Genomic DNA, 26,767 nt, shown 5'->3' with positions numbered 1-26,767 from the left:
ATATGTGTGTGTGTGTGTGTGTGTGTGTGTGTGTGTGTGTGTGTGTGTGTGTGTGTGTGTGTGTGTGTGTGTGTGTGTGTGTGTGTGTGTGTGTGTGTGTGTGTGTGTGTGTGTGTGTGTGGCAGAGTGCAAACAATTCTTCCCCAGAGTTGTTATCTCCTTTTTTCCTGTTACTCTCATCTCTCTTTTGTTTCTTTTAGGGCTTTAGTTTTGATAGTTTTGCTTTTTCAAATCTCGTCTTTTGTATCTAATTTACACTAATTTACACTAAGCGATTCTCCTTTGGACCCATAACCAGTTTCCCACTCATGGAAACATGAAACGCACTAATAACCATATTTACTTTTTACTTTTATAATGCTGCAGTCTGGTGGTGGAGACTTAGAACTCCCCGGACCCATCTTTCAGAGTCCCGTCGGTTTCCTGCCTTAGATTTTTGTGTGTTCCAGTATTTTCCTGCACCGATCCAGAGTCAGATGTGGGCGGAGCTATGCGTACTGTTTAAGGTGTTTGAGTCCGCGTCACTGGTCTAGAATGATAGGGGGTGGAGTCTACTTAAATATTCAGTTCGATCATTTAACATTTACATTTAACATTTAACATTTACATTTAACATTTACATTTAACATTTACATTTAACATTTACATTTAACATTTAACATTCACATTTATATTTAAGATTTACATTTAGACTTTAGCACAATTAAATAAATGTGAGACAACATGTAGTGTCATTTAGTTAAATGTGAGAAAACTAGACGCATTGTGGGCGTGGCAGCTGGACGCGAGCGTCTGCACACCTAGGCACACGTACAGAGGCTGTACACGGTCGGTGAGCCGTCATTTGTTTATCCGTCGCTCAACCAGCTGCGCTGGACCAAAATCATTGTAATGAAAGCCAAGCTAATACTGCTGTTTAGCATTAGATGCCAGTTTAAGATAATAAATGTTACTAATAAAATGTCTTTCACATGCATCAAACACAGCCCCAGTAATAAACAAAAATACCGGTACTCTATAGCGCCACTTATCGCAGCTAAAAGTAGCACCGGCGCCACCGTTATGAACCTTTGTGCAACACGAATAACCTATGGCTAAAAAGAAAGCTAAGATTCTAACGAATCTAACGACCTATACAATGGAGCTAACCTCTGATTCACTGTTTTCTTCTTCAGAGGAGCCACTGTGTCTAACATTGTACGTAGAGAAGCTGCAGCATCATTTACAAGACAGTCAACCTGTTCATAAGGATTAAGGTGACTGATAATGGAATCATCTGCTTAAATTTGGCAACAGCCTTGTTGGCTCATATGTCTGAATTGTATTGGTTTCATGGTGCACTAGTGGGAGGCAAATATGATTTCTCTTATTTCTCTCTAAAGCTCTGCTTTAGTTATGGTGGATCGTCCTTCTGCTGATGCTGCCTCCTCTCTAACAGTTTAAAGCCTTGTTCCACACTTGTGACACTTTGTGTCTTTGTCTTCTTCATGTAATTACATGAGAGTTAGTAACGAGCACTTGATGAGAACACAGGTTTGCATGTTTATGTGTGAGCATACTGTTTTAGATGAGTAGAATCCAGTATGATGATTTCTTAACCTATAATCATCTGTCTGTTAAACAATCAAATAAATGAAATGTTTTTTTAAACAAGGGATCGTCCATTGGGATGAATGTCTGGGACCAACTGACACATAGCACACATGATGTGACATCCCCAAGCTTTTCTGTGTATTTGTAGTAAATGTCACTGTCCTGAGAGCGTGTGTGTGTATGTGTGTGTGGGAGGAAGCTGGAGGAGCCTCTAAACCCTGGGAGGCCCCAGTTCAGCACAATATCTGCTGTGCAGAGAGTAGGAACGCATGCAAAAAACAGGTGTTCATTGGACGGAATGTTCCTTTAATGGCTCAAATAAACTCAATCATGAACTGCTACGATGTTACAAGCACCACAACCACAAACTGAACTGTGTAAACAGCAGCCACTGAACCTGAGTGTGATCCAAGTGAAAAGTCCAGCTTCACCCACCAAAATTTTAGGTGGTGTTTAGTAAATGTGTGCAATATCACAACAGAGAAACCCAGAAGAGAAAGGCAGGAGCAACTGTGCAGTCCTGGTGAAACGCTCAGCCTCAGTGTTAAGGTGCAGAAGAAGAGCTGTCAAACTCCAGCGAGGCATGCTCCATGCCACCATAGCCATTTATCTTCCTCAGCTTCAGCTGGTCCACGTGAATCAGGCCCTGGGTCTCCAGCACCGCCTCCTTCTTGGAGAACATGCGACTGATCTCCATAAAGGTCTTGTTTTTGGTCTCTGGGATCACAACGTAGACGTAGACAGCCACGAACAGACAAACGAAGGCAAAGACCAAGTAGCAGTAGGCCCCCGCTGACATCTGGGAGCAGGAGAAGAAAAACAGGGTTTACTTAGTTTTGTAAGAACTTAAAGTTGACGAGGACCGAATCCAGCATCCTCCAATAACGTATAGGGCTTCAGCCTCCTCAGTCGTTCATTTCTTCAACAGTTAGACACTGATGCTGTGACGCTTCGAGCTTCCAGCCTGTGAATGGTACATGCTATATGGGAAGGCACGTTTGTTTCATTCACCTGATTTGGTTTTCTCAAGGTTCAGCACTGACACCAGTTCCAGTTCCAGCCACAGTATAAAATGACTCCTCACTGGTTTGTTGGTCACCCTGTGAGAGTACCTTTTCTCAATTGTATTAGTTTCATCCCCATGTTATTGTGCTTTACTGCATGTCTCTATTAAAATGTGTGATACAGTAAAGTATGTCTCATAAAGGAGTCCACCCTAACATTTATGTAAATATTCTATTATATCTCATGACGTGACAGTGAAAAAAGGTCAGGAAATGATGATACAGTCTCTCTTGAATTCGAGTGGATAAATTATTTTGGGGAGCGTAACAGAGAAGTGCAGCGCGGCTCTCACCTGTAGGAAGGGGAAGACGAAGCCCACAGTGAAGTTAGACAGCCAGTTGAGTGACCCCCCTATGATGTAGGCTGCCGGCCGCTGGGACTGCTTAAAGAGCTCTGCCGTGACCAGGAAGGGAACCCCCGCTAAGGAGAGCACATCACACTGTTTACTTGGGGATGGCCTACAACGGCGCTGATAGAACATGGATGGGATCAACTCTCAGTTCCCAGATGTTTGGCATTAACTACAAACAGTGATGGTAGTAGAGTAGTGGTTTGCCTGGGTTCTCTGCTCCAGCTTGCTCCCACAGTGAACTGGGTGTGACTTTGAGCATGTATAGGTGACTAAATAAATAAGGCCCTGTGATAGTAAGACACATCCAGTACCATAGTCTGGTCTGGGATTGCTCCAGCCCCCGTGACCCCTACAGTATGAGCAACTGAATGTCCAGAGGACACCAGGCCTGGAGCACTCACTAAGGCAGTAGTGGTGTGTACTACCTACCTCCTCACTGTAATAATCTAGATTTAGAGGTTTCTCTCCCCCTTAATGATGCTCAACATTCATTAATCCCTGTCCAATGCACTGAGCAGACTGACTCTACAGACCTTCAGCTGGCTGAGGGTCAGTAGCAGTAGGCAGGACGGAAAGTAAACTAGTTATTCAGCAATGGAGCAGCATCAGGTGTGACCCAGTGTTAACATCTACCTCTTTCATTCAGTGTACAGCAACTTGCCTGGACCGATACAGAAGCCAGCGATGATTCCGACCACACAGCCGACACTTACGTAGCGCATGACTGAAAACTGAGCCTGCAGGGAACACAACACAACAGCAGGAATGAGGAAAACACAGAGGTCACGGTTAGTTTGGGCCTTTCCACCTCCAGTCAGTCACTGTTCAACAAGGCAAAGCAGTGAGGAGCCCTCTGCCAGCAGATGGTGAGCCAGGCACTCGTCCTCTGCTTTACATGGGCCTGAAGGCAGCTCAGAAGACAGTTCTCAGCAGCTTTCATCCCCAGGAAAGTTGCAATTATGATCTGGCAAAAACCAGCTATCACTACACAGGCAGTTTGCATGCTTCTGCAAAGGTTTCATGCTCCAGTTGGTCTTTTCTGTGTACATGAAAATAAGGGACGCCCACCTGTAAAATGAGAGTCAACGTGATTCCGACACAGCAAATTCCCATTATAGCAAAGCCCCCGATCATGAGAGGTCTCCTTCCTAGTCTCTCTATGGTGAAACACTGTATGAAGAACAAAAACCAGAGCTCAGGAACACAAAAAGCTACTACATCCGGTACCAAATAACACTATGCTCTCTGCTTTATGGCCTACCCCAACGAGTCCAGCGATGATTTCTATGATTCCTGTTCCTGCTGTGGTGTACTGGATCTCTGGGGCTGGGACGCCTGCATTCTCAAAGATATCATTGGTGTAGAACCAGATCTGTGTTCGAAAAACACACATCAGCAAAAATTGCACTCTCTCACTATGTACATCAGGGAAAATGCTGTTAAGTACCTGTAACTACTGTGCAAGAAGGAAGAGCAGAGGCAACAAACTAAAATCAACAAACACATGTGGCTTATGTGTGTATCCAGTGCACACACACTGCTGCCATTGTGTCATTGCTTTGCCCAATCATGCTGCTGATACTGATACAGTGATGATACAGTACTGCTGCTGTTATTTATACAATTTGCACATTCTATTTTTTTATTAGTATTAATCTATTAATACTTTATAGGTTTATAGATTATCCATCCATCCATCCATTTTCTAAACCGCTTATTCCCTAATGCGGGGTCGCGGGGTGCTGGAGCCTAACCCAGCTGACTATGGGCGAGAGGCAGGGTACACCCTGGACGGGTCGCCAGTCCATCGCAGGGCAACACATAGACAGACAACCATTCACACACACACACACTCACACCTTCGGGCAATGGGGAGAGTCCAATCAACCTAATTGTGGGAGGAAGCCGGAGAACCCGGAGACAATGCTACCCACCGCACCACCGTGCCGCCCCTTTATAGATTATATTTTAATACATTTATACTGTATTCTGTAAGTTTCTAGGGCAATCACTGTGGACAGCAAAGAATGAATTTCATTCTACGGGGAAACTCATTTTCTTACTGTGCATGTGACAATAAACATTTTGAATCTGAACAATGCCCAGCCATTTTGGTGTTAAACGTCTTATCTGCTACTATCATTAGAACAATATGAAAATGTAAATGTCACATGCTGTTGCCTTGACTTGCATGGTGAGAGGTTTCCTAAATGCCAGTTTAAACAACTTTCCAGGAGTCCCAGCTTGAGTCATGGTGCAGGCAAGTGTTCATAGTATTCAGTCTAAAGCTATTACTGGGCTTAGCTCCAAGTCAACACAGACACTGAACTGAAGGAATATCAGGGGTTGTGACCTTTAACGTGTGGGTTTCGATCAAGGAATCCATAATCCTTCTTTAATAACAAACCTGTCTTGATGACCCCCCCAGGAGTTTCTAGACAGCACATTGAGCTATTTGTGTCAGTTTCTTGTTTCTTATTTCAATGTGAGTGCATCACTCAGTCCTTACAGCATCAATGCCAGAGAGTTGCATGCCCACGTTGATGACCACCACACTGAGCACCTGCCAGCGGACCGTGTTGTCCCGCAGCAACTTCCAAACAGACAGTGTGTCCACTGACGACAGGGAGCGCTGCTCCTCCTGCATCTCTTCAATCTCTGCCTGGATGTTGCACTTGGCTCTGTACCACTTCAGTGCTGAGTGACAGGAGACAGGAAGAAAGATTCAACAGCTCAGCATAGCAAACATAACTATTGATTAGTATATAGTTACTATTTGATTATCTTGTATGGCATGGGATCCTATCGGGTCGTATTGGATCGTAGGACAAAAGGTTAGTAAGCTTTCTTTCACATCATCTTATGTCTTAGTCTTCTGCTTCCCAGTGACTTATTGAAGACTGATGACAATACAACTTCAGAAACAGTGATCAGATCACAATTGATGTGTTTTCAGCGCTTCACTACTGTGCACATGTGCATTTTGCTCTCCTACAACACTGACCTGTGATGGTGGCATGGACATTACGCTTCTCAATCAGCAGGTATCTGGGACTCTCTGGGAACCAAGGCAACAGCAGCAGTTGTATGAATGTTGGTATCACCACCACAGACAGAAAGAGGGGCCAGTGCTCCTCCTGTAACAGTGGCAGGCAGTGTAGTGTTAGTCTGGGCATGACCTGCCTTGCTATTGAGGTGGCAGACTCCAGGCTGTGAGACTGAGGCATTGGGAGAACCATTATATATGAACTTAAATAAAAGCCAAAATGACTTGTTTGGAGCGAGGAGGGATGAATTATTTTAGTATTTAACAGTGCATATAAAGCCATTTTATGGCAGCAGGTAGGTAAATGTTGAATTACATAAAAAATAGTGATATGAAAAAATAAAACAAAGTCTTATATTATAGACTTCAGCCAAAAGAGAAACTACTTGAAATTTAGAAGTTCACAGAGTAAGAAATGGAACATGTTAAATTACAAAGAGCGCTATTATGTTTTGCCTCAAATCAAAGAGGCTAGAAGTTGTCCATCTTAAATATTATATATATTATTATTTCAACATGGGACTATGGGCTGTTTTCCTCTGAACACACTGATTTATGTTAACAAACAGCATCTGACCTTTCCTAAAAGCTCATGTAGGCCGAGGATTTGGGCAGCAAAGACTCCGGTTCCAATGAAGATGCTTGGTACCAGACCCAGGAAGCCCCGCAGGTTTTTAGGTGCTATTTCACCCAGATACATTGGTACCACACTTAAAGCAATGCCTGCAATTAGAGGAGAGGAAGCTGGTAGTTTTATCTATATTATTCAAGAATAATAATCAAATAACTTGATGGTGATGACTGTACTTGTGAGGCTCAGACACTAAATATATTATATATAAGATGTTTTACTGTAAATTTACAGAGGGAAGCTGATGCACAGGCATTGTGTCAATGCCGCTGTTTTCTTCATTTGCCTATTATCTCTTGTTATATACCAGACAGCGTCTGTGCAGCCCACCAGCTTCTAGCCCAGTGGTCGTGGATTCGTTCCAGCTGCCCTCCTCTCCGGATTATTGGTGGAAGACTGGTACCGTGACAGGAACCAATAAGACAGAGACACTGCAGGGCATGTAGAGGTTCCTACCTGAGTGAATTCCTGTGATGAAGCGACCGAGCATGATCATCTCAGGTGAGTCACAGACTCTACTGAAGCCCATTAGAGCTCCAGCAATGAACACCAGCACCGTTGTGTTCACTATGGTACCCTTCCTGAAACACACACATCAGCAGAGCTTAATGCAGACAGAAGCATGTTTGTCTCTAAGTCCTGATGAGATCAGCTGTGACTAATCATGAACAACTCTGTAAAGCATAAATAAGAATAAGAATAAGAACTAGAAAATATATTATATATTATTTATTTAGTCATTTCTCGAGAAATTACGTGGGAGAGCTGTTGTTCTGTTTATGTGTTCAGCTTAAAACGCTATTGAGCTACTCACATCAAAATGTTGACTACGACAAAACGTTGCAAAGTTGACCAACACTGAAAAGCTGATCCACACGGGAAAGTTGACCAGCATTAAAAAGTTGCCTGACAATGAAAAGTTGACCAGTGTTAAAAAGTTGCCCAACATTGAAAAGTTGACCCACATGGAAAAGGTGACCAACACTGAGAGGTTGACCAACATTAAAAAGCTGACCAAATATTGAAAAGTTTCCCGACACTGAAAAGTTGACCCACATTGAAAAGTAAAAAGTTGACCAAGGAACATTGTTAAAGATCACAAAAAAATCTAAATAAGCTGATAAAAAGACTAATTTGATAAAGAAAACAGGTAAGAAATCAAAGGAAAAGTACATAATAAACACACTGTGTATCAGGAGCTTCAATCAATCAAACTATTTCAGTTGATGTTGTCATGGAGACCAAAAAAAAGCTTACTCTGCTCTGTAAAAGCAGAGTTTCACCCTGTATAAACAGGCTTGTTCCAGCTAAACCATGATAGTTATCACAAAGATTATTTCATTTTACGAGTCCCAAGGCTTCAATGAACAAGTGGTGTAAATTTTAAGTCTAATTTTAAAGACTGCAGCCACAGTCGCAATTTCAAAATGTGTCTCTTTCTGCATTTCTCCCAAATGTCTGCCGAGAATTATCATTAGAGTTAATGGGAGAAATTCTGGCTCATGGCTATGAGTTAGTGAAAGAAATACAATGATTCAGTAAAAACTGTGGCTGTAGTGACGAGTTAAAGACAGAACATCTGTCTTGAAAAAACGAGTCCTCTCACTGCAGCATGTACCAGGGAGAGCTTCAACAATGACAAACCCTGGTTCACAGCTAAGCTCAGACAGCTGAGGTCAGAGAAAGAAGCTGCGAAGTGGGGACAGAGACAAATACAAAGAGGCCAAGCACAGATTTAGCAAGGAGGTGAGAAAAGCTAAATCAGCCCATGGTGAGAGAATGGAACAGCAGTTCTCAGCCAACGACTCTGCTTCTGTCTGGAAAGGGCTCAAGACCATCCCAAACTACAAGCAGACAGTCCTAAAACCCTCCCCCCCAGCCATTGTCCAGCAACAACCCTTTCCCCCACAGCCCCACCTGATCCATCCACACAGCTTCACACCACAGCGTCCCCCACCCCCCTCACCCCCCTCTCTTCTCTCTCTCTCTCTCTCTCTCTCTCTCTCTCTCTTTAAAGAGCGGGATGTAAACAAACTCTTTAACACTAGAACTACTGGGTTTTCTAAATATACCCATTCCCACTAGAAGGTGGTCAAATGATCTGCTCGACTAGCTGAGACCCTGAATCATCTGTGAACAGCTGCCTTTGTTAGGTAAAGAGGGCCATCACTGACGCACTCTAGGTGGTGGGTTGCGTGGGCTTGCTGACCCTGCTCCTGTCTGCAAGGCTGCACAGTTCCTATGAGTCTAAGAGTGACATCCACTGTTACAATGTTCAACCGCTATGTGCTTGGATTTACAACGTGAAAGGCAGAGTGTCATTGTTGCGGTCTCACTGAAGGAAGCAATAAGATATCATCATCATCAATAATACAATAAGACAGTTTTAGATCCTTCTCAAATGTGGCGAAGCTTTGTTTATTTACAAAAAAAAATAGTTCAAATATTGTTTGCACTGTAACGTCATCAAAAATTACAGAAAAGATGACAGTACACTCATCAAGTTTTAACAAATGTGCAATAAAAAATATAAACAGAAAACGCTTGAAAACGTTTTTTATATTCCGTTTATTTCGTTATTACTGCTTTCACCTGTAACACATAAAGTCATTGTAGAGCTACAACCATGTTCCTACAAAGTTAACCAGATGTTTATTTCGTTATTCCCTCTTTCATGTCCGTCTGTTGAATGAAAGTGGGCGTGGCCATCCACGTAACAGAGCAGGGACACTGGGGGAAGGGGAAACGCTCATCAACACGCAGGACAAAGATCTGCGTTTCTCTGCTGCTACAGCCTCGGCTGCGTTGGGTTGTTAGTGTCCCTTTCACCTCTACCACATGAAATGTGTTCCTGCTAAGTTGATCTTGAGCTGCTATCAGAATCGTTTTTATTCCCCAGGTTTGAACAGGGCAAACATTATTTTTATTTACAAAAAAATTAAAACGTTCACATGTGATTTGCCCGCTTTGATGTAGACAAAATTCTTGAAAGCGTTTTATTTCGTTATCCCCACTTTCATATCTGTCTGATAAATAAAAGTGGGCGGGGCTATCAGTCCCGTAGCAAAGGTAAGCGCTGACTGTGGGGGCTGGGCGCATCAACATACAGGACAAAGACCTGTGTTCCTCTGCCACAGCCTCCTCTTTCAGCCTGTTGCTTTGGGCCGTTATTCCCCCACTTACTGGAGCCACATGTTGACAAAGTTGACCAGCCGCTTTCATGTAGACACCAAACTCTATAAAGCATTTTACTTTACATTCCGTTTATTTCGTTATTAATATACATGTAATTGCAAATGCTGCTCTGAGCTCTTTTACTTTGAGTTTTGTGTCTACATGAAAGCGGGCAGAACAACGTCCATGCGTGTGTCACGCTGAAAGCGGCTGGTGAACCTCTTGGAAACATGGCTGTAGCTCTGCAATGACTTTATGTGGTACAGGTGAAAGGGAAAATAACGAAATAAACGGAAATATAAAACAGAAACGCTTTCAAGCGTTTTCTGTTTAAATTTTTTATTGCACATTTGTTAAAACTAGATGGGTGTACTGTCTTTTTTCCTAATTCTTAGTGACGTTACAGTGCAAAGCGTATGGGATTTTTTTGTAAATAAAAATAATTAAATAAATGGAATATAAAACGGAAACGTTTCAAGCGTTTTCTGTTTATATTTTGTAAATAAAAATAAAAACGATTCTGATTCTGAAAGCAGCTGATCAACTTCGTAGGAACACATTTCATATGGTACAGGTGAAAGGGACACTAACAACCCAACGCAGCCGAGGCTGTAGCAGCAGAGAAACGCAGATCTTTGTCCTGCGTGTTGATGCGCGTTCCCCTTCCCCCAGTGTCACCGCTCTGGGACGTGAATGGCCACGCCCACTTTCATTCACCAGACGGACATGAAAGAGGAAATAACGAAATAAACAGCTGGTTAACTTTGTAGGAACATGGCTGTAGCTCTGCAATGACTTTATGTGGTACAGGTGAAAGGAGTAATAACCAAATAAACGGAATATAAAACGGAAACGCTTTCAAGCGTTTTCTGTTCACCCAAACTAGATGGGTGTACCGTCATCTTTTCAGTAATTTTTAGCATTTGCATGTTGTTGTATATGAATAACGAAATTACGTTTGACAAAACTGTGAAGAGTTCCGTGTCTACATGAAAGCGGGCAGAACAACGTCCGTCTATGACTCACTGCCCAAAGCGGCTGGTGAAACATGGCTGTAGCTCTGCAATGACTTATTATGTGGTACTGGTGAAAGGGGAAATAACGAAATAAATGGAATATAAAACCGAAACGCTTTCAAGCGTTTTTTTGGTTTATAATGTATTTTAATTGCACATTTGTTAAAAGTAGATGGGTGAGCGGTGTACTGTCGTCTTTTCTGCAATTTTTAGTAACGTTACAGTGAAATAATGTGTGAACTTTATTTAGTTTTTTTGTAAATAAGTAAAGCAGCAAAAGTGTTTTATTGTCTTGTTAATGTTTTTTATTGCTTCCTTCGGTGAGACCGCAACAATGACACTCGTCCTTTCACGTTGTAAATCCAAGCACATAGCGGTGGAACATTGTAACAGTGGATGTCACTCATAGACTCATAGGAACATGAGTAGGAACCCTGCTCTGCCTTGCAGGCAGCAGCAGGGTCAGCGAGCCCATGCGTCCCACCCCACAGAGAGCGTCGGTGATGGCCCTCTTTACGTAACAAAAGCGGCTCTTGGCAGGGTGCCAGCTGGAGCGTGGCGGACAAGTGAACACCCAGCCGTAGTTAGGGGTATATGTAAAGGTGTACGTCCCTTAGTAGTTCTAGTGTTAAACGGCTGAACCCCCGCAAAGCTGCTGCCCGGACTCTGTCTCCCCCTCCACCCTGAAGCACTGTGCGAACCAGCTGTCTCCAGCGTTTACAGACTTTTTCAACACCTCACTGGAGACCTGTCATGTGCCAGCCTGCTTCACAGGACTGGATGACTACAGACCCCCTCTTGGACCCCCTGCAGTTTGCCTACAGAACCAACAGATCGGGGGACGATGCTGTAAATATGGCCCTCAACTTCATCCTCCTTCATGTTGTGGGATTAGTGTGGTAAGTTAGTTTGATTCATGTTTGCTTATTGTGTATGTAATGTTAAATGCTGGCCCGGAGCAAAGTTTTATGTGTTCCTGTCGAACTTATTTTACTGGCGCACAAATGAAAGCTTGTGAAAGAAAGAGGCAGTATAAGACAATATGCTATTGTTTGTTTTGATGTATTTGGCGTTTCCATTCCCTTCTATGTGTGTGCAGCCAGTGACGTATGATTATTTAACGTATGTTTCCTGTCTTTACAACACGATAAAAGCTTACTGTGTTTTGTGTATGTTGTAGTTTGACAGTGGAAGTTGGTGGATTTCAGTGGATGACATGAGAAAACAAGGCGCCACAAGCAGAAGATCGGACACACCAATCACACACACTCTTCACCCTCCTGCCATCTAGAAAAAGGTGCCGGAGCATTTGGGCACTCACATCCAGACTGTGGAACAGCTTCTTTCGACAAGCCATCGTCTCCTCAATGAAAAGGGACTGGACTGACAAACATACACACGCATGCACGCACACATATATGTGGGGACTACATCATCACAACAAAAGTATTAAAACGTGTCACTTTTTTTGTTGTCATTCTGTAGCTCGTCTGTACATTTGCACGGGCACTTTATGTTGTCTCTTGTCTCCTTTTTGACCTTCTGTATAGTAATGTAAATGTTCTAAATCTATGTTGTAATTTATGTTGCATGTGCATAGCACCTTCATCCTGGAGGAACATTGTTTCATTTCACTGTACTGAACTGAAAATAAAGGCTTGACTTGACTTGACCTCTATCCGTAGTCTTTCTATGAAAAAAAAACAGCTGTTTTGGAGTATTTGTCAGTAAAGTATTAAGGTTTTCGGGGAGTGTTATGGGAAAAGTCGTTTCTTCCTTATCATTATATGATTTATGACTTACTGTATGCCCTGCAATTAATATCTCATGTTTTGTCTTACTTCTGTTTTAGGTATTTGACATTTCACCTAGACTGTTCAATGCTTGTCTCTGCCTGACAGACTCTGGACTCTAGCTCCCAAACCCAAGGCCGGGGAGTTGTGTCTCTCTGTCTATTGAGACTTAGGGCTCTTTCCTCTCTAATAGTCAGACGCCAGTGATGCAGGTGTGAGAATGTAAACATCTCCACACACGGCGACAGGGATGAGATGGTGCATCAGTCTGATTGGGCTACACTGACGTTTCACCGTAGTCGGACAGAGTGGTTAAAAGGTAGAAGCAACCTGAGGGTCGTGGGCTCTTTGCATCACACCTTCGTGGTGTGTGCACTGATCTTCAAGCTGTTTTTTGGTTTGTTGTTGTGCACGATCAACATCCATGCTTTTGATTTGTTTCCCTATTATTTTTCATTTTCCTTTATTTTTATAATAAATCTCACAAAAGACAACTCTCTCATCTGCCTCTTTATGGGAAATTTCCACCACAGGAGCAAGGGAAATTGTTATTACTATTTTTTAATTTTTATTTAATGTTTTATTTAGCTAATCCTAAATATGTGTGATGTTGTGTTTTGTTGGACAGGTTAAGTTTCTGCTTTAGGGTGTGTGTGTGTGTGTGGGAGGGGGGGTGCAACCAGCTGCTGAAACCAACCAATTCTGTTAAGTAAACAATCGGTGCAAATTAAATAAGCAGGGATGTACCTTAGGCTAACACATTCATACCTAAACAACTGTTGTACTGTAGTTTACCTTGGAGATTAATACTAATACCAATAATAGTGTTAAGGTGTGTGCACATACTCATACAAACATATACATATCATATACATACACATGTGCATTGTTATACATATACCATACTACTTAATAAAAGTCATGACATACAACACCACAATTTCCATATTCACACATTATTGATTTTAGTAGTGATAAGTATCAATAATACTTACAGTTGGATTTGGAAAGTGTCCCACTACAAGGTTAGTAAGGCTGTAGCTTAACATTATTCACCCAAAGGGTGAGGCAGACGTTGGTGCATGAACAATGCCACTTGTGGAAGCCAGGGTGATGTGAGGGGCTCCGCCACTACGCCCATCCAGCAAGCAGAGGAAGGAATCCCAGCAGCCAGAGAGCCCACACACCTTCAGGTCCAGGAGGGCAGGTGTTGCGACCCAAGCCGCCCACACAGAGCCCCCCAGGCAGAGCTGCAGCAGCCACAGAGACAGCACCCGAGGTCAGAGTGGGCCACCGGGGGTCAACGCTGTCCGCCCCATGAGAACCAGGGCAAACACTCCCCCCGGCGGGAGGGTCGGCCTGAAAGAGTAGAGCCCGAGGACCCACGGTCCGTAGGGAGCCCGCCAGAAGATGCCCCCTGCGCCCAGAGTGGACCCGCCCCCAGTCCACCACCCCCACACGAGCCGAGCGGGGCCTACCCTATCAGCCCGACCTCATCCCCTGGCACCACACCGGCCTGCAGCACAAGGCCAACAATTGGTGGGGGTCAGCAGAAAAGAGACCACCCAGGCAGACGATCATCGTACCCCGGGCGGTAAACCGGACCCCCCACACTCCAACCGCACCACACGCATACAGACTCACGCATACACACTCACACAAACAGACGCATACACACACCCACACGTACATCAACACACACACACACACACACACACCATTAACTCTCTCACAACAAACTAGTCAATCATACGTGAACCCATGCACTCTTAGATACATTCTCGCACCCACACCATTTGCTTGATCTCATTCATTAAGGAATAACTAGGGAAAGTATTAATTACCTGATTCTGATTCTAGAGTAAGTTCTCTGAGTTGTAGTTACTGTATTTCCATATTTTACAGGCTTTTCTGTGTGTGCATGAGTGTGTGTCTTACCTGCCAAAGCGAGAGACCAGCATGCCCACGATGAGTGAGCCCAGCAGACCCCCAATAGCAAAGACCGACACAGTGAGAGAGTACATGAGTGTGAGGCTCTCCCCGCTGAACCCGGCTCCACCTCTCTTCAACATTGTCTTGTTGTAGAAATCCTTTATGTACTGAAGTTTAATAAAAGAAAACAGAAAAGCTGAAAGGTTATAGAATATAGAATAGAAGATATAGAATAGAATAGAATTCCATTGTATTTCTATGGATACAGTATCTGACTGCTGTTCATGCTACCAGCTAGCTTTTAATCTCTTCAGGTTTTTTTGTTTTTACTACACGCACGCACGCACAACCTTGTGTGTTTAACCATTTGCGTTCACTGTGCCGAGGCATATGGGACACTGGGTTTGGCGACATCTGCTGGTGAACTTAAATGAAATAACATTACATTTGATTTTAGCAAGACTTACAGACTTTTATTTAAACGATCTGGATTGTGGTTATGATTTAGAAAGTAAAACTATGTTCCAACTATGGGCTTCCGAATGTAAAAGGAGCACCTATAACTAGTTTTACTCACATTTAACTAAATGACACAACATGTTTTCTCACATCTAGTTAAATGTGCAAAAATCTAAATGTTAAATGTAAATGTTAAATGTAAATGTAAATGTAAATGTTAAATGTTAAATGTTAAATGTTAAATGTAAATGTTAAATATTAAATGTTAAATGTAAATGTTAAATGATCGCAGAGTGTAAGACTGAATATTCATGAATGGGCAAGTAGACTCTACCCCTACCCTCAAACAGCGCTGGTCTCAGATCAGAGAAGCGAACTCAATTACCTCAAACAGTGCGCGCAAACCCCGCCCACATCTGATCTGGAAACTTTTGTTTTTAGCCTGGACGTAACTTCGGCTAGCTAGACTTCGGCTCATTTACCATTTACATTTACCATTTACCATTTAACATTTAGATTTACATTTAATATTCACATTTAACATTTACATTTAACATTTACTTTTAACATTTAACATTTAGATTTAACATTTAACATTTACATTTAGACTTTTGCACATTCAACTAAATGTGAGAAACGGCACCCCATATCCAACTTCCCTACTTATACAAAGTGCTTCCACACATATGATCAATGTTACCAAGCTCAACCTGAGTCTCTGCCTTGCACTAAGCTTAGTTTATGCACTTAGATGATCTTATCTGTTAATACGTGTGCAGTATGTAAATATGTTGAGCTGTGTGTCATAGACACAAACACTGTAATGACCCACAAAGTCTGGAGGATTTTGTTTATTCCACATCCTGTTGGTCATTCTGTTAATATGTGATCTCTAGATTTTCTTGGATTTCATGTTGATGCAGTAAATATAGTTTCTCATTGATTGTCTAGCCTATGACATACAGCCTTTCTCCCATGAGTCCATGCAGGTTTGCATGGTTTTTATATGTTTACTCACTTTTTGTGAGTAAGCAAATGAAATGAACTTAGCTGTCATGGTCGTGAGCACGATGGACCCTATCCCAGCAGTTGGATGATAAGCAGGGTTCACCAGGATCCAACACATGTAAGTAAAGATAAACAGTGGTCTCTTAATTACAGACCCCGGTCAGAAAACCGACTGAGACGTGAAGTGACCAGAGGCAAGCCGAAACCAAACAGACTTGTTCTTGCCATAAGGCAATGATCTAACCACCACACTGTGCATTAAAATTAGCTCATTATATATGATGAGACAATGTTTACTGTATAATTAAAAGTTGCTTTATGAAAGCTTGTTGATTATAGTCAATTCCTGTAATAGTGGTTTCCAACATGTTCCTTTAGTGGCACAGAGCAATCTCCACTGTACACTCCCATCACTCCAGACTGAGTCAGAGGCTGCATTACTTATCTACTAATAAAGTCCTGTATTCCAGACACGTCACATTCCTCTCAAGAAGCTAAACTCCCAACTCTCTGTCTCAGGAAGGCTATAGGGTAAATAGAGCCTCTTGAGGTTAGGGTTAGGGTTACAGGTTCAGGTTCAGCACTACCAACGCCAAAACTCCAATTTAGCCAAGAAACCAAGTGTAGATGTTTTTACTGCTCAGTAGCATGTGAAGTGCCACAGCTCCCCTCTGAACCACAGCAGGAAGTGTGGAGCAAGCATACTGTATTTGACTTGGGATCATCTGACAGCAATGAGATGTGTCATCATGTTGCTGTCATTGCTCCACCGCTGGTTGTCTAGGTGGTGTCCTGCAAACGATGTGGGCTTTGTGTCAAATTGGAGCACTTTTTGGGGAAAACCTGGGCTTATTAGAAGAGACGGCGTCCATCCAACGCTGTTGCCAGATTCAAGCAAATGATTCCACCATCTTTTGCCTCATTGCCTTGTACCTACACAGAGGAAAACAGTCACCTTACTCCTTATGAACAGGTTGACTCTCCTGATGCTGTTACAGCTACAGGACAAACTGGACTCTAAACCACAATCACTATGAGTGGGCACCAGGCTACTAAGGCCTACAAACTAGACTGGAGTGGAGAACCCAAATGCAATGACCCACACACACATACATGGACAATGTAATACTAGGATGATTTAATGAAACAACAGGACATGAACATGAACCAAAGGAACAGGAAGTAATACCTAACTGAAATTCACTGCTAGGCAGGTGATACATACTAGGCTGCTAGGTACTCAATGGGAAGTGACTCAATGACAGACAACACCAGAAATTTAACGAACACAGGACAGCACAAACCTTCAAAAGGACAGGACCCGGACATCTGCAAACAGTGAGACGATGTAACACGTATGACAACTACGCAACGACTGTAACGAACCGACAAAGACTAAACTCAAACTAGGAACTTAAATACTCAAATCCAAACACAGGTGAACACGATTAACCTAATTACAACATGGAACAAAGCAGGAAGTGACAACAAGAATGAAACAAAGACAGTACTAGGACCAAACAAGCAGATATGAGTTCCCCCTGGTGGTATGAGGGCTGAACCATAACAGATCCTGCAGCTTCTCTACGTACAATGTTAGACATAGTGGCTCCTCTGAAGAAGAAGGCAGTGAATCAGAAAAGGTTAGCTCCGTGGTATAACTTAGAGATCCGCAGCCTAAAGCACAGGACCAGACAACTAGAAAGGCAGTGGCGTTCCAACAAAATAAATGTAAACTGGACAGTCTAATATTATATAAAAAAGCACTTTGTGCTGCTAGAAAAACATATGATTCCTCCTTAATTGAGGAAAACAAAAACAACCCCAGGTTTCTTTTTAGCACTGCAGCCAGGCTGACAAAGAGTCATAGCTGTGTTGAGTCTACTATCCCTTTAAATCTCAGCAACAATGACTTTATGAACTATTTTACTAATTAAATTATCACTATTAGAGAAGACATTCTGTAGCGCCTTCCTCCAAATGACACAAATTCGAGATCAAACAACTTTAATAAAGTCCTCTGTGTTACTTAGCTTTTCCCACATAAGTCATACAAAGTTAACTTAATCAATAATTAGCTCTTTCAAGTCATTCACTTGTCTTTAAGATCCAATCCCAACCAGATTACTCAAAGAGTAACATTTAGGCTATGTACCACAGGCTTTTTTGGCGGCTGTGGTCAAACCTCTATTAAAAAAAACATACTCTGGACACTGGACACCTAGCCAAATATAGGCCCATTTCAAATTTACCCCCCATTCTTGAAAAAATTGTGGCTAAACAATTATTTGACCACCTGAGTGGAAATAACCTGTATAAAGATTTTCAGTCGGGATTTAGAAAACATCATAGCACAGAAACAGCTCTGGTTAGAGTCACTAATGATCTTCTATTAGCTTCGGACAATGGTCTAGATTCTTTCCTTGTTCTGTTAGATCTGCATAGAGCTGCATTTGATACAATTGATCATAACATTCTATTACAGAGACTAGAACATAGAATCAGAATTAATGGAACAGCATTGGGGTGGTTTAAATCCTATTTGATGAACAGATTCCAGTTTGTGCATGTTAATGACAAATCTTCCATATGCACAAGGATTAGCTTTGGAGTACCGCAGGGTTCATGTATAGATTGCATGCATCAGCTGCACAGCTTGGTCCAATATTGTTCAGTCTATACATGTCTCCTTTGGGTGATATGATAAGGAAGCATTCTATAAATTTCCTTTGTTATGCAGATGATACTAAGCTATATATGTCTTTGGAACCAAATGAAACAGATCAACTTGTCAAAGTTGTTTAAAAGACATCAAATCCTGGATGTCCCAAAACTTCCTTCAACTAAATTCAGATAAAAACTAATTTCTTATCATTAGGCCTAAAAATCACAGAGAGACACTATTGAGTCAGATAGCCACCCTGGATGGCATAACATTAGCTTCAGATTCTACTATGAGGAACCTTGGTGTTATCTTTGACCAGGATCTCTCTTTTACACCGTATATTAAACAAATCTCCAGAACCACCTACTTTCATCTTAGAAATACAGCTAAAATTAGAAGCATCCTCTCTCAGAGTGATGCAGAGAAACTGATTCATGCATTTGTTACCTCTAGGCTGGACTACTGTAACTGCTTACTCATAGGATGTCCTAACAGCTCCTTAAAAAGCCTACAGCTTATTCAAAATGCTGCAGCCAGAGTTCTGACGGGACTTAGAAAGAGAGATCACATTTCTCCTACATTAGCTTCTCTCTGCCTGTAAAATGTAGGATAGAATTTAAAATTTTCCTACTCACCTAATAGTAGAAAAGTAGTCAATGATAAAGCTCCTTCTTATATTAAAGACCTTATAGTTCCTTATGCTCCCAGCAGATCGCTTCGTTCTCAGAGCGCTGGGCTACTTGTGGTTCCCAGAGTCTTTAAATGTAGAACGGGTGGCAGAGCTTTTAGCTACCAAGCTCCTCTCCTCTGAAACCAGCTCCCTCTTTTGGTTCGAGGACATAGTCTGGAGTGTGGTTTACAGATAGTAAATGTAAAGTCTGGGGGGCAGTGAAAAGCTTTGCTTTAAATGCACTCTCCCAGCAGGTTGTATGAGTCCATACTCTTCTGCCTGGGTGAACTCTGTGAACTTCAGTTGGATCTAAAGGTACTGTATGTGGTTGGAAAGTTGTTTACTGGGAAATGCAGTCCAACACAATCTGTCATCTAAGTGTGTGAGTAGGCAACTGGACAGGATCAGGTGAAACACACCACCACTGTTCTCTAGCCTGTCTGCCCATCAGTCCATCATTGAGTCAAACATAACAGTAAGGATAGACCTGTAACCCTCCAGTTATAGTTGGAGTAGATTGATCAGAAGAAGAGGTTCCTGTTCCATAATAAAATACAGATTCATTGGGGTGCCAAATGTAAAAGGAGCACCTATAACTAGTTTTCTCTTATTTAACGAAATGACACAACATGTTTTCTCACATTTAGTTAAATGTTAAATGTTAAATGTAAATGTTAAATGTAAATGTAAATGTAAATGTAAATGTAAATGTTAAATGTTAAATGTAAATGGTAAATGTAAATGTTACATGTAAATGTTAAATGTAAATGTTAAATGTAAATGTTAAATGTAAATGTTAAATGCTAAATGTTAAATGTAAATGTTAAATGTAAATGTTAAATGTTAGATGTTTAATGTAAATGTTAAATGTTAAATGTTAAATGTAAATGTTAAATGTTAAATGTTAAATGTTGGCCGAGTGTAAACTGAATATTCATGAATGGGCAAGTAGACTCCACCCCTACCCTCAAACAGCACTGGTCTCAGATCAGAGACGCGAACTCAATCACCTCAAACAGTGCGCGCAAACCCCGCCCACATCTGATCTGGAAACTTTTGTTTTTAGCCTGGACGTAACTTCGGCTAGCTAGTATAGTCAGCCAACTAATTCTCCACCAACGCCACAGAAATATTCTTTTTAAACCTACTTGACTACTTGAAGCGGAGCCTCAGCCCGCACACCTGCCGTTACAGCCCGTTCAATCTCCCCCAACGGGAGGGAGTCGGAGCTGGCGGCCATGATGGCTTCGACCTTAGGCTTCTCTCCAGTATTTTCGTGCACCGATCCAGAGTCAGATGTGGGCGGAGCTATGCGTACTGTTTGACGTGTTTGAGTCCGCGTCACTGATCTTAGACCAGCGCTGTTTGAGGGTAGGGATGGAGTCTACTTGCCCATTCATGAATATTCAGTTTTACACTCGGCCAACATTTAACATTTACATTTAACATTTATATTTAACATTTAACATTTACATTTAACATTTACATTTAACATTTAACTTTTACATTTAACATTTAGATTTAACATTTACATTTAACATTTACATTTAACATTTAACTTTTACATTTAACATTTAGATTTAACATTTACATTTATATTTAACATTTACATTTATATTTAACATTTACATTTAGACTTTTGCACATTTAACTAAATGTGAGAAAACATGTTGTGTCATTTAGTTAAATGTGAGAAAACTAGTTATAGGTGCTACTTTTACATTTGGCACCCCATAAGTGTGTATTCCACTGTTGGATGTGAACAGCGATTGGATCAATGAGGTTTTTTGGAGGCACGTGTACTGTGTGTAAATGTGTTGGTCCGGAGATTAACTATTGTGAGGTGTGTGTGAGGCGTGCGTGTGCTTGTGTGCGTGCGTCGGTGTGTGTGTGTGTGAGGCTTGTGTGTGTGAGGCGTGTGTGTGCGTGCGTGTGTGTGAGGCGTACATGTATGCTGTCTCAAAGCATGCGTAATTTACACTAGCTTGGCTGGACATTGCAGGCGTAAAATACGCCCGTTCGGCTGCAAAAAAGCACGCGTAAAAAGCGCTTGCTTGGTTGGACAAAGTTGCGTTCATAGGAAATCGGAGAAATGACGGTCCTGTATTCAGTCAGGCTGGAGGGGGGCGGCCTTTATGTTTTTGCCTTTGATAGAATTGTGTATGATAATTGAGACATTATTGCTGACATGACACGTCTTACTTATGGTCCTGGTAAAAAGTCAACCTAAAAACTATTTGCAGGATGAGGACTCAAACAGGCAACGCTGTGGATGAGAGGCTGTAAAATGGCTACAAAAGCTGTATGACAGACCTTTTCTGAGTGAAATAATTGCCATTAGGACACAAGTGCTAGACTTATGACAGCACATAGCGGAATAAAAATATTTTAGTGATCTTTGGAAAAACCAGTGAAAGCAAAAGTGCAGAAGGATTTGATTTAGATTTTTGACTTGGATTTGAGTGATGGATACCAACAATAGAGAAATATACAGTAGCTTGGATTTAAATTCCAATAATCACTGTTTTATTAATAATAATCACTGTTTGCTCGAGGAATTTATGAGTCTGGTTGTGGATATTTCATAATTAATTACCCAATAAATCTGTGAATGTTCGTTTTACACCGCGACACGAACTGTTTTGGTGAATGAGCCTAATGTACAGTATCTTGTGTTCAACGCAGGTACGAGGGTTTCTCTGGTTTCCGAGTCATCCCGTAGCTCGAGTCTGGAGGTACTTTACTGACCTCAAATAATTGAGGGAAAAACCAGGTTCGCCTATCAAAATGTACAAAACAAATATCCTATTAAACTAGTTGTACTGTGCGTGTTGTCTTTACAATAGTAAGATGTACCGCACCGTGCGTGCGTGCGTGCATGCATGCGTGTGTGTGTCTGAGGCATGCGTGCGTGCATGTGTGTGAGGTGTGTGTGTGTGTAAGGCGTGTGTGTGTGTGTGAGGCGTGTGTATGTGAGGCGTGTGTGCGTGCGTGTGTGTGAGGCGTGTGTGTATGTGAGGTGTGCGTGCATGTGTGTGAGAGGCGTGCGTGTGCTTGTGTGCGTGCATGTGTGAGGCGTGTGTGCGTGCGTGTGTGTGAGGCGTGCGTGCGTGAGGCGTGTGTATGTGAGGTGTGTGTGTGTGTGTGCGTGCGTGTGTGAGGCGTGCGTGCGTGTGTCTGAGAGGCGTGCGTGTGCTTGTGTGCGTGCATGTGTGTGAGGCGTGTGTATGTGAGGCGTGCGTGCGTGTGTGTGTGTGAGGCGTGCGTGCGTGCATGTGTGTGTGTGAGGCGTGCATGTGTGCTTGTGTGTGTGTGAGGCGTGCGTGTGTGTAAGGCGTGCGTGCATGTGTGAGGCGTGTGTATGTGAGGCGTGTGTGCGTGCGTGTGTGAGGCGTGTGTGTGTGTGCGTGTGTGAGGCGTGTGTATGTGAGGCGTGCGTGTGTGCGTGCGTGTATGTGAGGCGTGCGTGCGTGCGTGTGTGTGAGGCGTGCGTGCGTGCATGCGTGTGTGAGGCGTGCGTGTGTGTAAGGCGTGTGTGTGTGTGTGAGGCGTGCGTGTGTGTAAGGCGTGTGTGTGTGTGTGTGAGGCGTGCGTGCATGCACGTGTGTGAGAGGCGTGCGTGCGTGTGAGGCGTGCGTGCGTGTGTGAGAGGCGTGCGTGTGCTTGTGTGCGTGCATGTGTGAGGCGTGTGTATGTGAGGCGTGTGTGCGTGCATGTGTGACGCGTGTGTATGTGAGGCGTGTGTGTGTGCGTGTGTGAGGTGTGTGTATGTGAGGCGTGCATGCATGCGTGTGTGTGTGTGTGTGAGGTGTGCATGTGTGCTTGTGTGTGTGAGGCGTGCGTGTGTGTTTCACCAGGGCAGGGGAGTTCACCACAGCCAGGTTGTAGCCATAGAGCATGGAGCTCCCAAAGGATGAGAGGAACGCCACCGCTAACAGAGAGCCAGTCAGGTGCTGCAGACAGAGGGAGAGAACTGATGATGTCACCACAAGTACAACAACGCTGAGGAAACATGTACAGTCACCAAGAAGGAGCTAACTGCTCTGAGAGATAGGCCAGCTCAGATAATAAAGTGAGCTCAGGCTACATCCTGAATTTGTTGTTACGACTCCCCCCGTTGATTCTGAACCGGTGGGTACGGGGACAGGAAAGAGGAATACCCGGCACACAGCTGTCACCACATGGCACTACTAAAACCAGTCGCTTTAAACTCTTAATTTATTAAACACAACAAACATAAACTCACTGCCACAGCAGGATAAATAACAAACACAGACAGGTAAAAAACTAAAGACAAACTCACAGTAAGGCAGGACAAAATGTAAGAACTAAAAATCACAAACTAAACACTTTACTAATACGCTCCGTACCTTAAGGGCAACATGAATCCTAGACATGAAACACAAGAAAGAGACAATGAGGCTCCAGCAAGCGACTGGTGTAAAGTGTCAAACATCAGGACAGCTGGGCTGTGAGGAAACTAGAGTAAAATATAAACAGAAATACATAATCCATACATTTTACTGTAGAAGACAAGCTGGACACCCCATAGGGAGAGACCAGCACACACAGCGATGGGTGAGGCGGAGCCAGCAGCTCATCTGACACAGCGACGCCTTCCGTCATGTCAGAGCTCATCCCTGCAGTGATCATCAGGGGATGTGCTGGATGGTTACCGACTGCTTCAAAGTGCTCGCCTAACGTGTCTGGTACTTTTTAAGGCACATATGCAGCAGGAAGCTTCGGAGGCCACAGTCAGTCAGTCCTCCAGATGCGTCTAGTTTGTTGTATTTTAAGTAGGCACATTCACCCTTTAAAATGGGCCAGTGACTTATTACAAGTGCTCATCTCTCTTTTTAGCATCACATAATTTATGTCCAGGCCTGTTTCATTAAAATAGTTCTGTTGAACTTGTGAGTTATGTTTTCTCAATGTTGTCCACAGATTTAAGCTTAATAATAGTTTACAGTTGCAGGAAGACTTGTGTATCCTGTATTAAAGTACAGTTACTTAATGTCTGTGATTAGAAATGGGAACATTTGGAGACGCGTGAAATTCCTTTCACATAACGCAGTGTGCTGTACGTTTGGGACATGGCGCTGCAAGGCTGAGGTTAACCTACACAGGGTAGTGGATCTACCCACGCTTCTCACACACAACACGGCTTCAACACACACAGGTTTACTGGACCAAGAGCTGCTCGTCAGCTGTCTCTGACGGAACTGTTGTTAGAAACAGTAACATTAGGAGTTTGGTTTTCTATGCCATGAATTCAAGGAAAAGAAGTTTGTCAAGGATTGAAGTATGTGACGCTGTCTAAAAGAAGGTGATCACAAACTAAATCTAAAGTTCTACTATACACTGAAAACTTTTTAAGACTCAAGACTAAGGTTGATTACAATGATTTAAAAAACTGTCACATTTAAAAACATTTTATCACAAGGATGGAGTTACAAAAAATCTTGGTAGCAAATGCTATTAGCTGCAGGGACGCTGCGTCTGAAACAATAGGGGATTAGTCAGCTGACAACTCTGGATCTGACATCACTCATGCATTCAGTCCCAACTTACCGAAGAGATTTTCCCCGGCATTGGAATTAATATCTCCTCAGCCATTTCAGAAATGTGTCATCCAGTCCAAACAAAGCGAGGAGCAGAGAGCTTCGCCCCTACACCACACAGGATGTCATGGCTGGAGCAGCAGGCGTGGTCACAGGTTGGAGTGGCTGGTTGGTTCATGTGCATGTTGAGCAGCAGACCACAGTTAACAAGCTCACACAGTGTAATCACATGACGGAGGGCAGCATGACGGGCCCAGAGAAAAGCCTGCTGGAAGCAATTAGTTGTAAGTGAATTTACAAAGAGAGCAGAGGAGACGGAATATTTCATAAAATACACAAAACAATGTAACATGTAAAAACACAAACACACACACAAACACAGTCCTATGTGTGGAGCAGATCCCTGAAGGCCATGTGCTGTGTATTATGATGAGCCCTTTACCTCTTCTGTTACTTACGTCTCCACCAAAGTTAAAGATCTCAATGCTTCTTCCAGCTCGGCACTTTGGAAATCAATCACACAGTGATCACACAGGAGTCATGTGCTCAAGGTTTTGGTCCCAGTGAGAAGAAGCAGGCCAGTGTTTCCTGTGAGTGGTTAACAGTCACCCGCCTCGCATTTCACATTTTTAAACCAATGACTTTACCTCCACGGCTGCTGCATGAAAGGCTGGTTTTGTTCACACAATCCTGCTTTTTGGCACTGACGTTCCTTTAACCAGCTCACAATTCAACCGACCAGTTTATTATAAAATAAAGTCTGTGAATTCCACCAGCTGTCCTGAGCCACTCAGTAATAAAACTGAGCCTTGGGAGGGTTCTGAATTTGATGACTGTAGATAAGTAAAGTGTAAACGTCTACACGCAGCCTGACCTGGTTATGGTCACAGCCTGCTGAAGCCCATGCCAGCTGTCAATCAGACCAGAGACAGACGCCGCTCCATCACAACCAAAAGACACACAATCACATGGAAGTGTTGTTGTAGAGGCCATGTCGGATGCACTACTGTGTCAGACTGGGGGAATGGTGTAAAAATAGACAGGACCTAGCTGGAGCTGGTGAGATGAGCTGCAGCAGAGTACTTAGCTAAACCGCTTGACAAACCGTGACCTTGCTGCTCATCAGACTTTTGCTTTAATGGTGGGACTTGCTGCAGAAAATATTCACATGATCATACACTTGAAAAGTCATTTTGATTTGCTTGAACTTTCTGAATGCATTCAAAGCTCATGTTTAAAGGAACATGACAGTAAAACTTCAATTCACCAACTGCTTTACAAAAAGGAAAAGGTTTTTTAAAATTGTACTGATACTTTAGGAGCAACAAACAGAAAACTAAACCAAATGTCTAAAACCACCTGACAGGTGAGGTCTATACTCACTATTTCTTAAAAGAAGACATAAAACGAGGCTCTGATTTATGTATTTACTGGGGATTTATTGTATAAGCATTTTAAATGTGTGTTGGTTAAGGTTTGGTTAAGAGACATAAACACACATTTGTAGTGCTGGGCACATTAGCGCGTTAACGCGTTAATTCGTGCGTTAATGCAAGACTGCGTTACTTTAATGAAATGCCACACAATGTTAAACGTTAAAGCAGACAATGTGCGTTGTTTATTTTTATTATTAATATTTGGAAAGTCCATTGCTCACTGGCTCTGAATATACATACAGACAAGTGATGGGTCATAGGAGGAGTGGGCTGTTAATTAGTACTGGCCTGAGATACACTTCTCAACCAATCAGAGCGAGGCCTAGAGCCTTTGGGGCGAGGCCTAAGAAAGCTGCAGCGCTCACT

General features: G+C 42.7%; 1 protein-coding gene and 1 long non-coding RNA gene across 3 annotated transcripts; one reads left to right on the top strand and one right to left on the bottom strand.

Annotated features, from left to right (window-relative positions):
- Positions 1-1,878: 1,878 nt before the first annotated feature.
- On the bottom strand, positions 1,879-25,135 carry slc2a15a (solute carrier family 2 member 15a). Of its 2 annotated transcripts, XM_029127211.3 has the most exons (12): positions 24,976-25,135; positions 23,259-23,357; positions 14,609-14,769; positions 7,144-7,268; positions 6,634-6,779; positions 6,015-6,147; positions 5,520-5,707; positions 4,272-4,382; positions 4,079-4,180; positions 3,672-3,747; positions 2,951-3,078; positions 1,879-2,392 (listed from the first exon to the last, which is right to left on the bottom strand). In XM_029127211.3, the coding sequence occupies exons 1-12, from the start codon at positions 25,018-25,020 to the stop codon at positions 2,138-2,140; spliced, it is 1,569 nt and encodes a 522-aa protein (XP_028983044.1). In that variant the 5' UTR covers positions 25,021-25,135; the 3' UTR covers positions 1,879-2,137. The 2 variants fall into 2 exon arrangements, with proteins under 2 accessions (XP_028983044.1, XP_028983045.1); XM_029127212.3 differs by lacking the exons at positions 23,259-23,357; positions 24,976-25,135 and adding an exon at positions 7,502-7,593 and having other exon boundaries at positions 14,609-14,632.
- LOC121202760 (uncharacterized) lies at positions 6,776-13,164 on the top strand. Its single transcript, XR_005898652.2, has 3 exons — positions 6,776-7,188; positions 11,640-11,776; positions 12,058-13,164. It is a non-coding gene; the product is annotated as an uncharacterized LOC121202760 (long non-coding RNA).
- Positions 25,136-26,767: the final 1,632 nt, after the last annotated feature.

The sequence above is a fragment of the Betta splendens genome, chromosome 15, assembly GCF_900634795.4.
Source record: "Betta splendens chromosome 15, fBetSpl5.4, whole genome shotgun sequence".
Taxonomy (NCBI): domain Eukaryota; kingdom Metazoa; phylum Chordata; class Actinopteri; order Anabantiformes; family Osphronemidae; genus Betta; species Betta splendens.
This window is presented reverse-complemented; position numbering and strand designations above follow the sequence as displayed.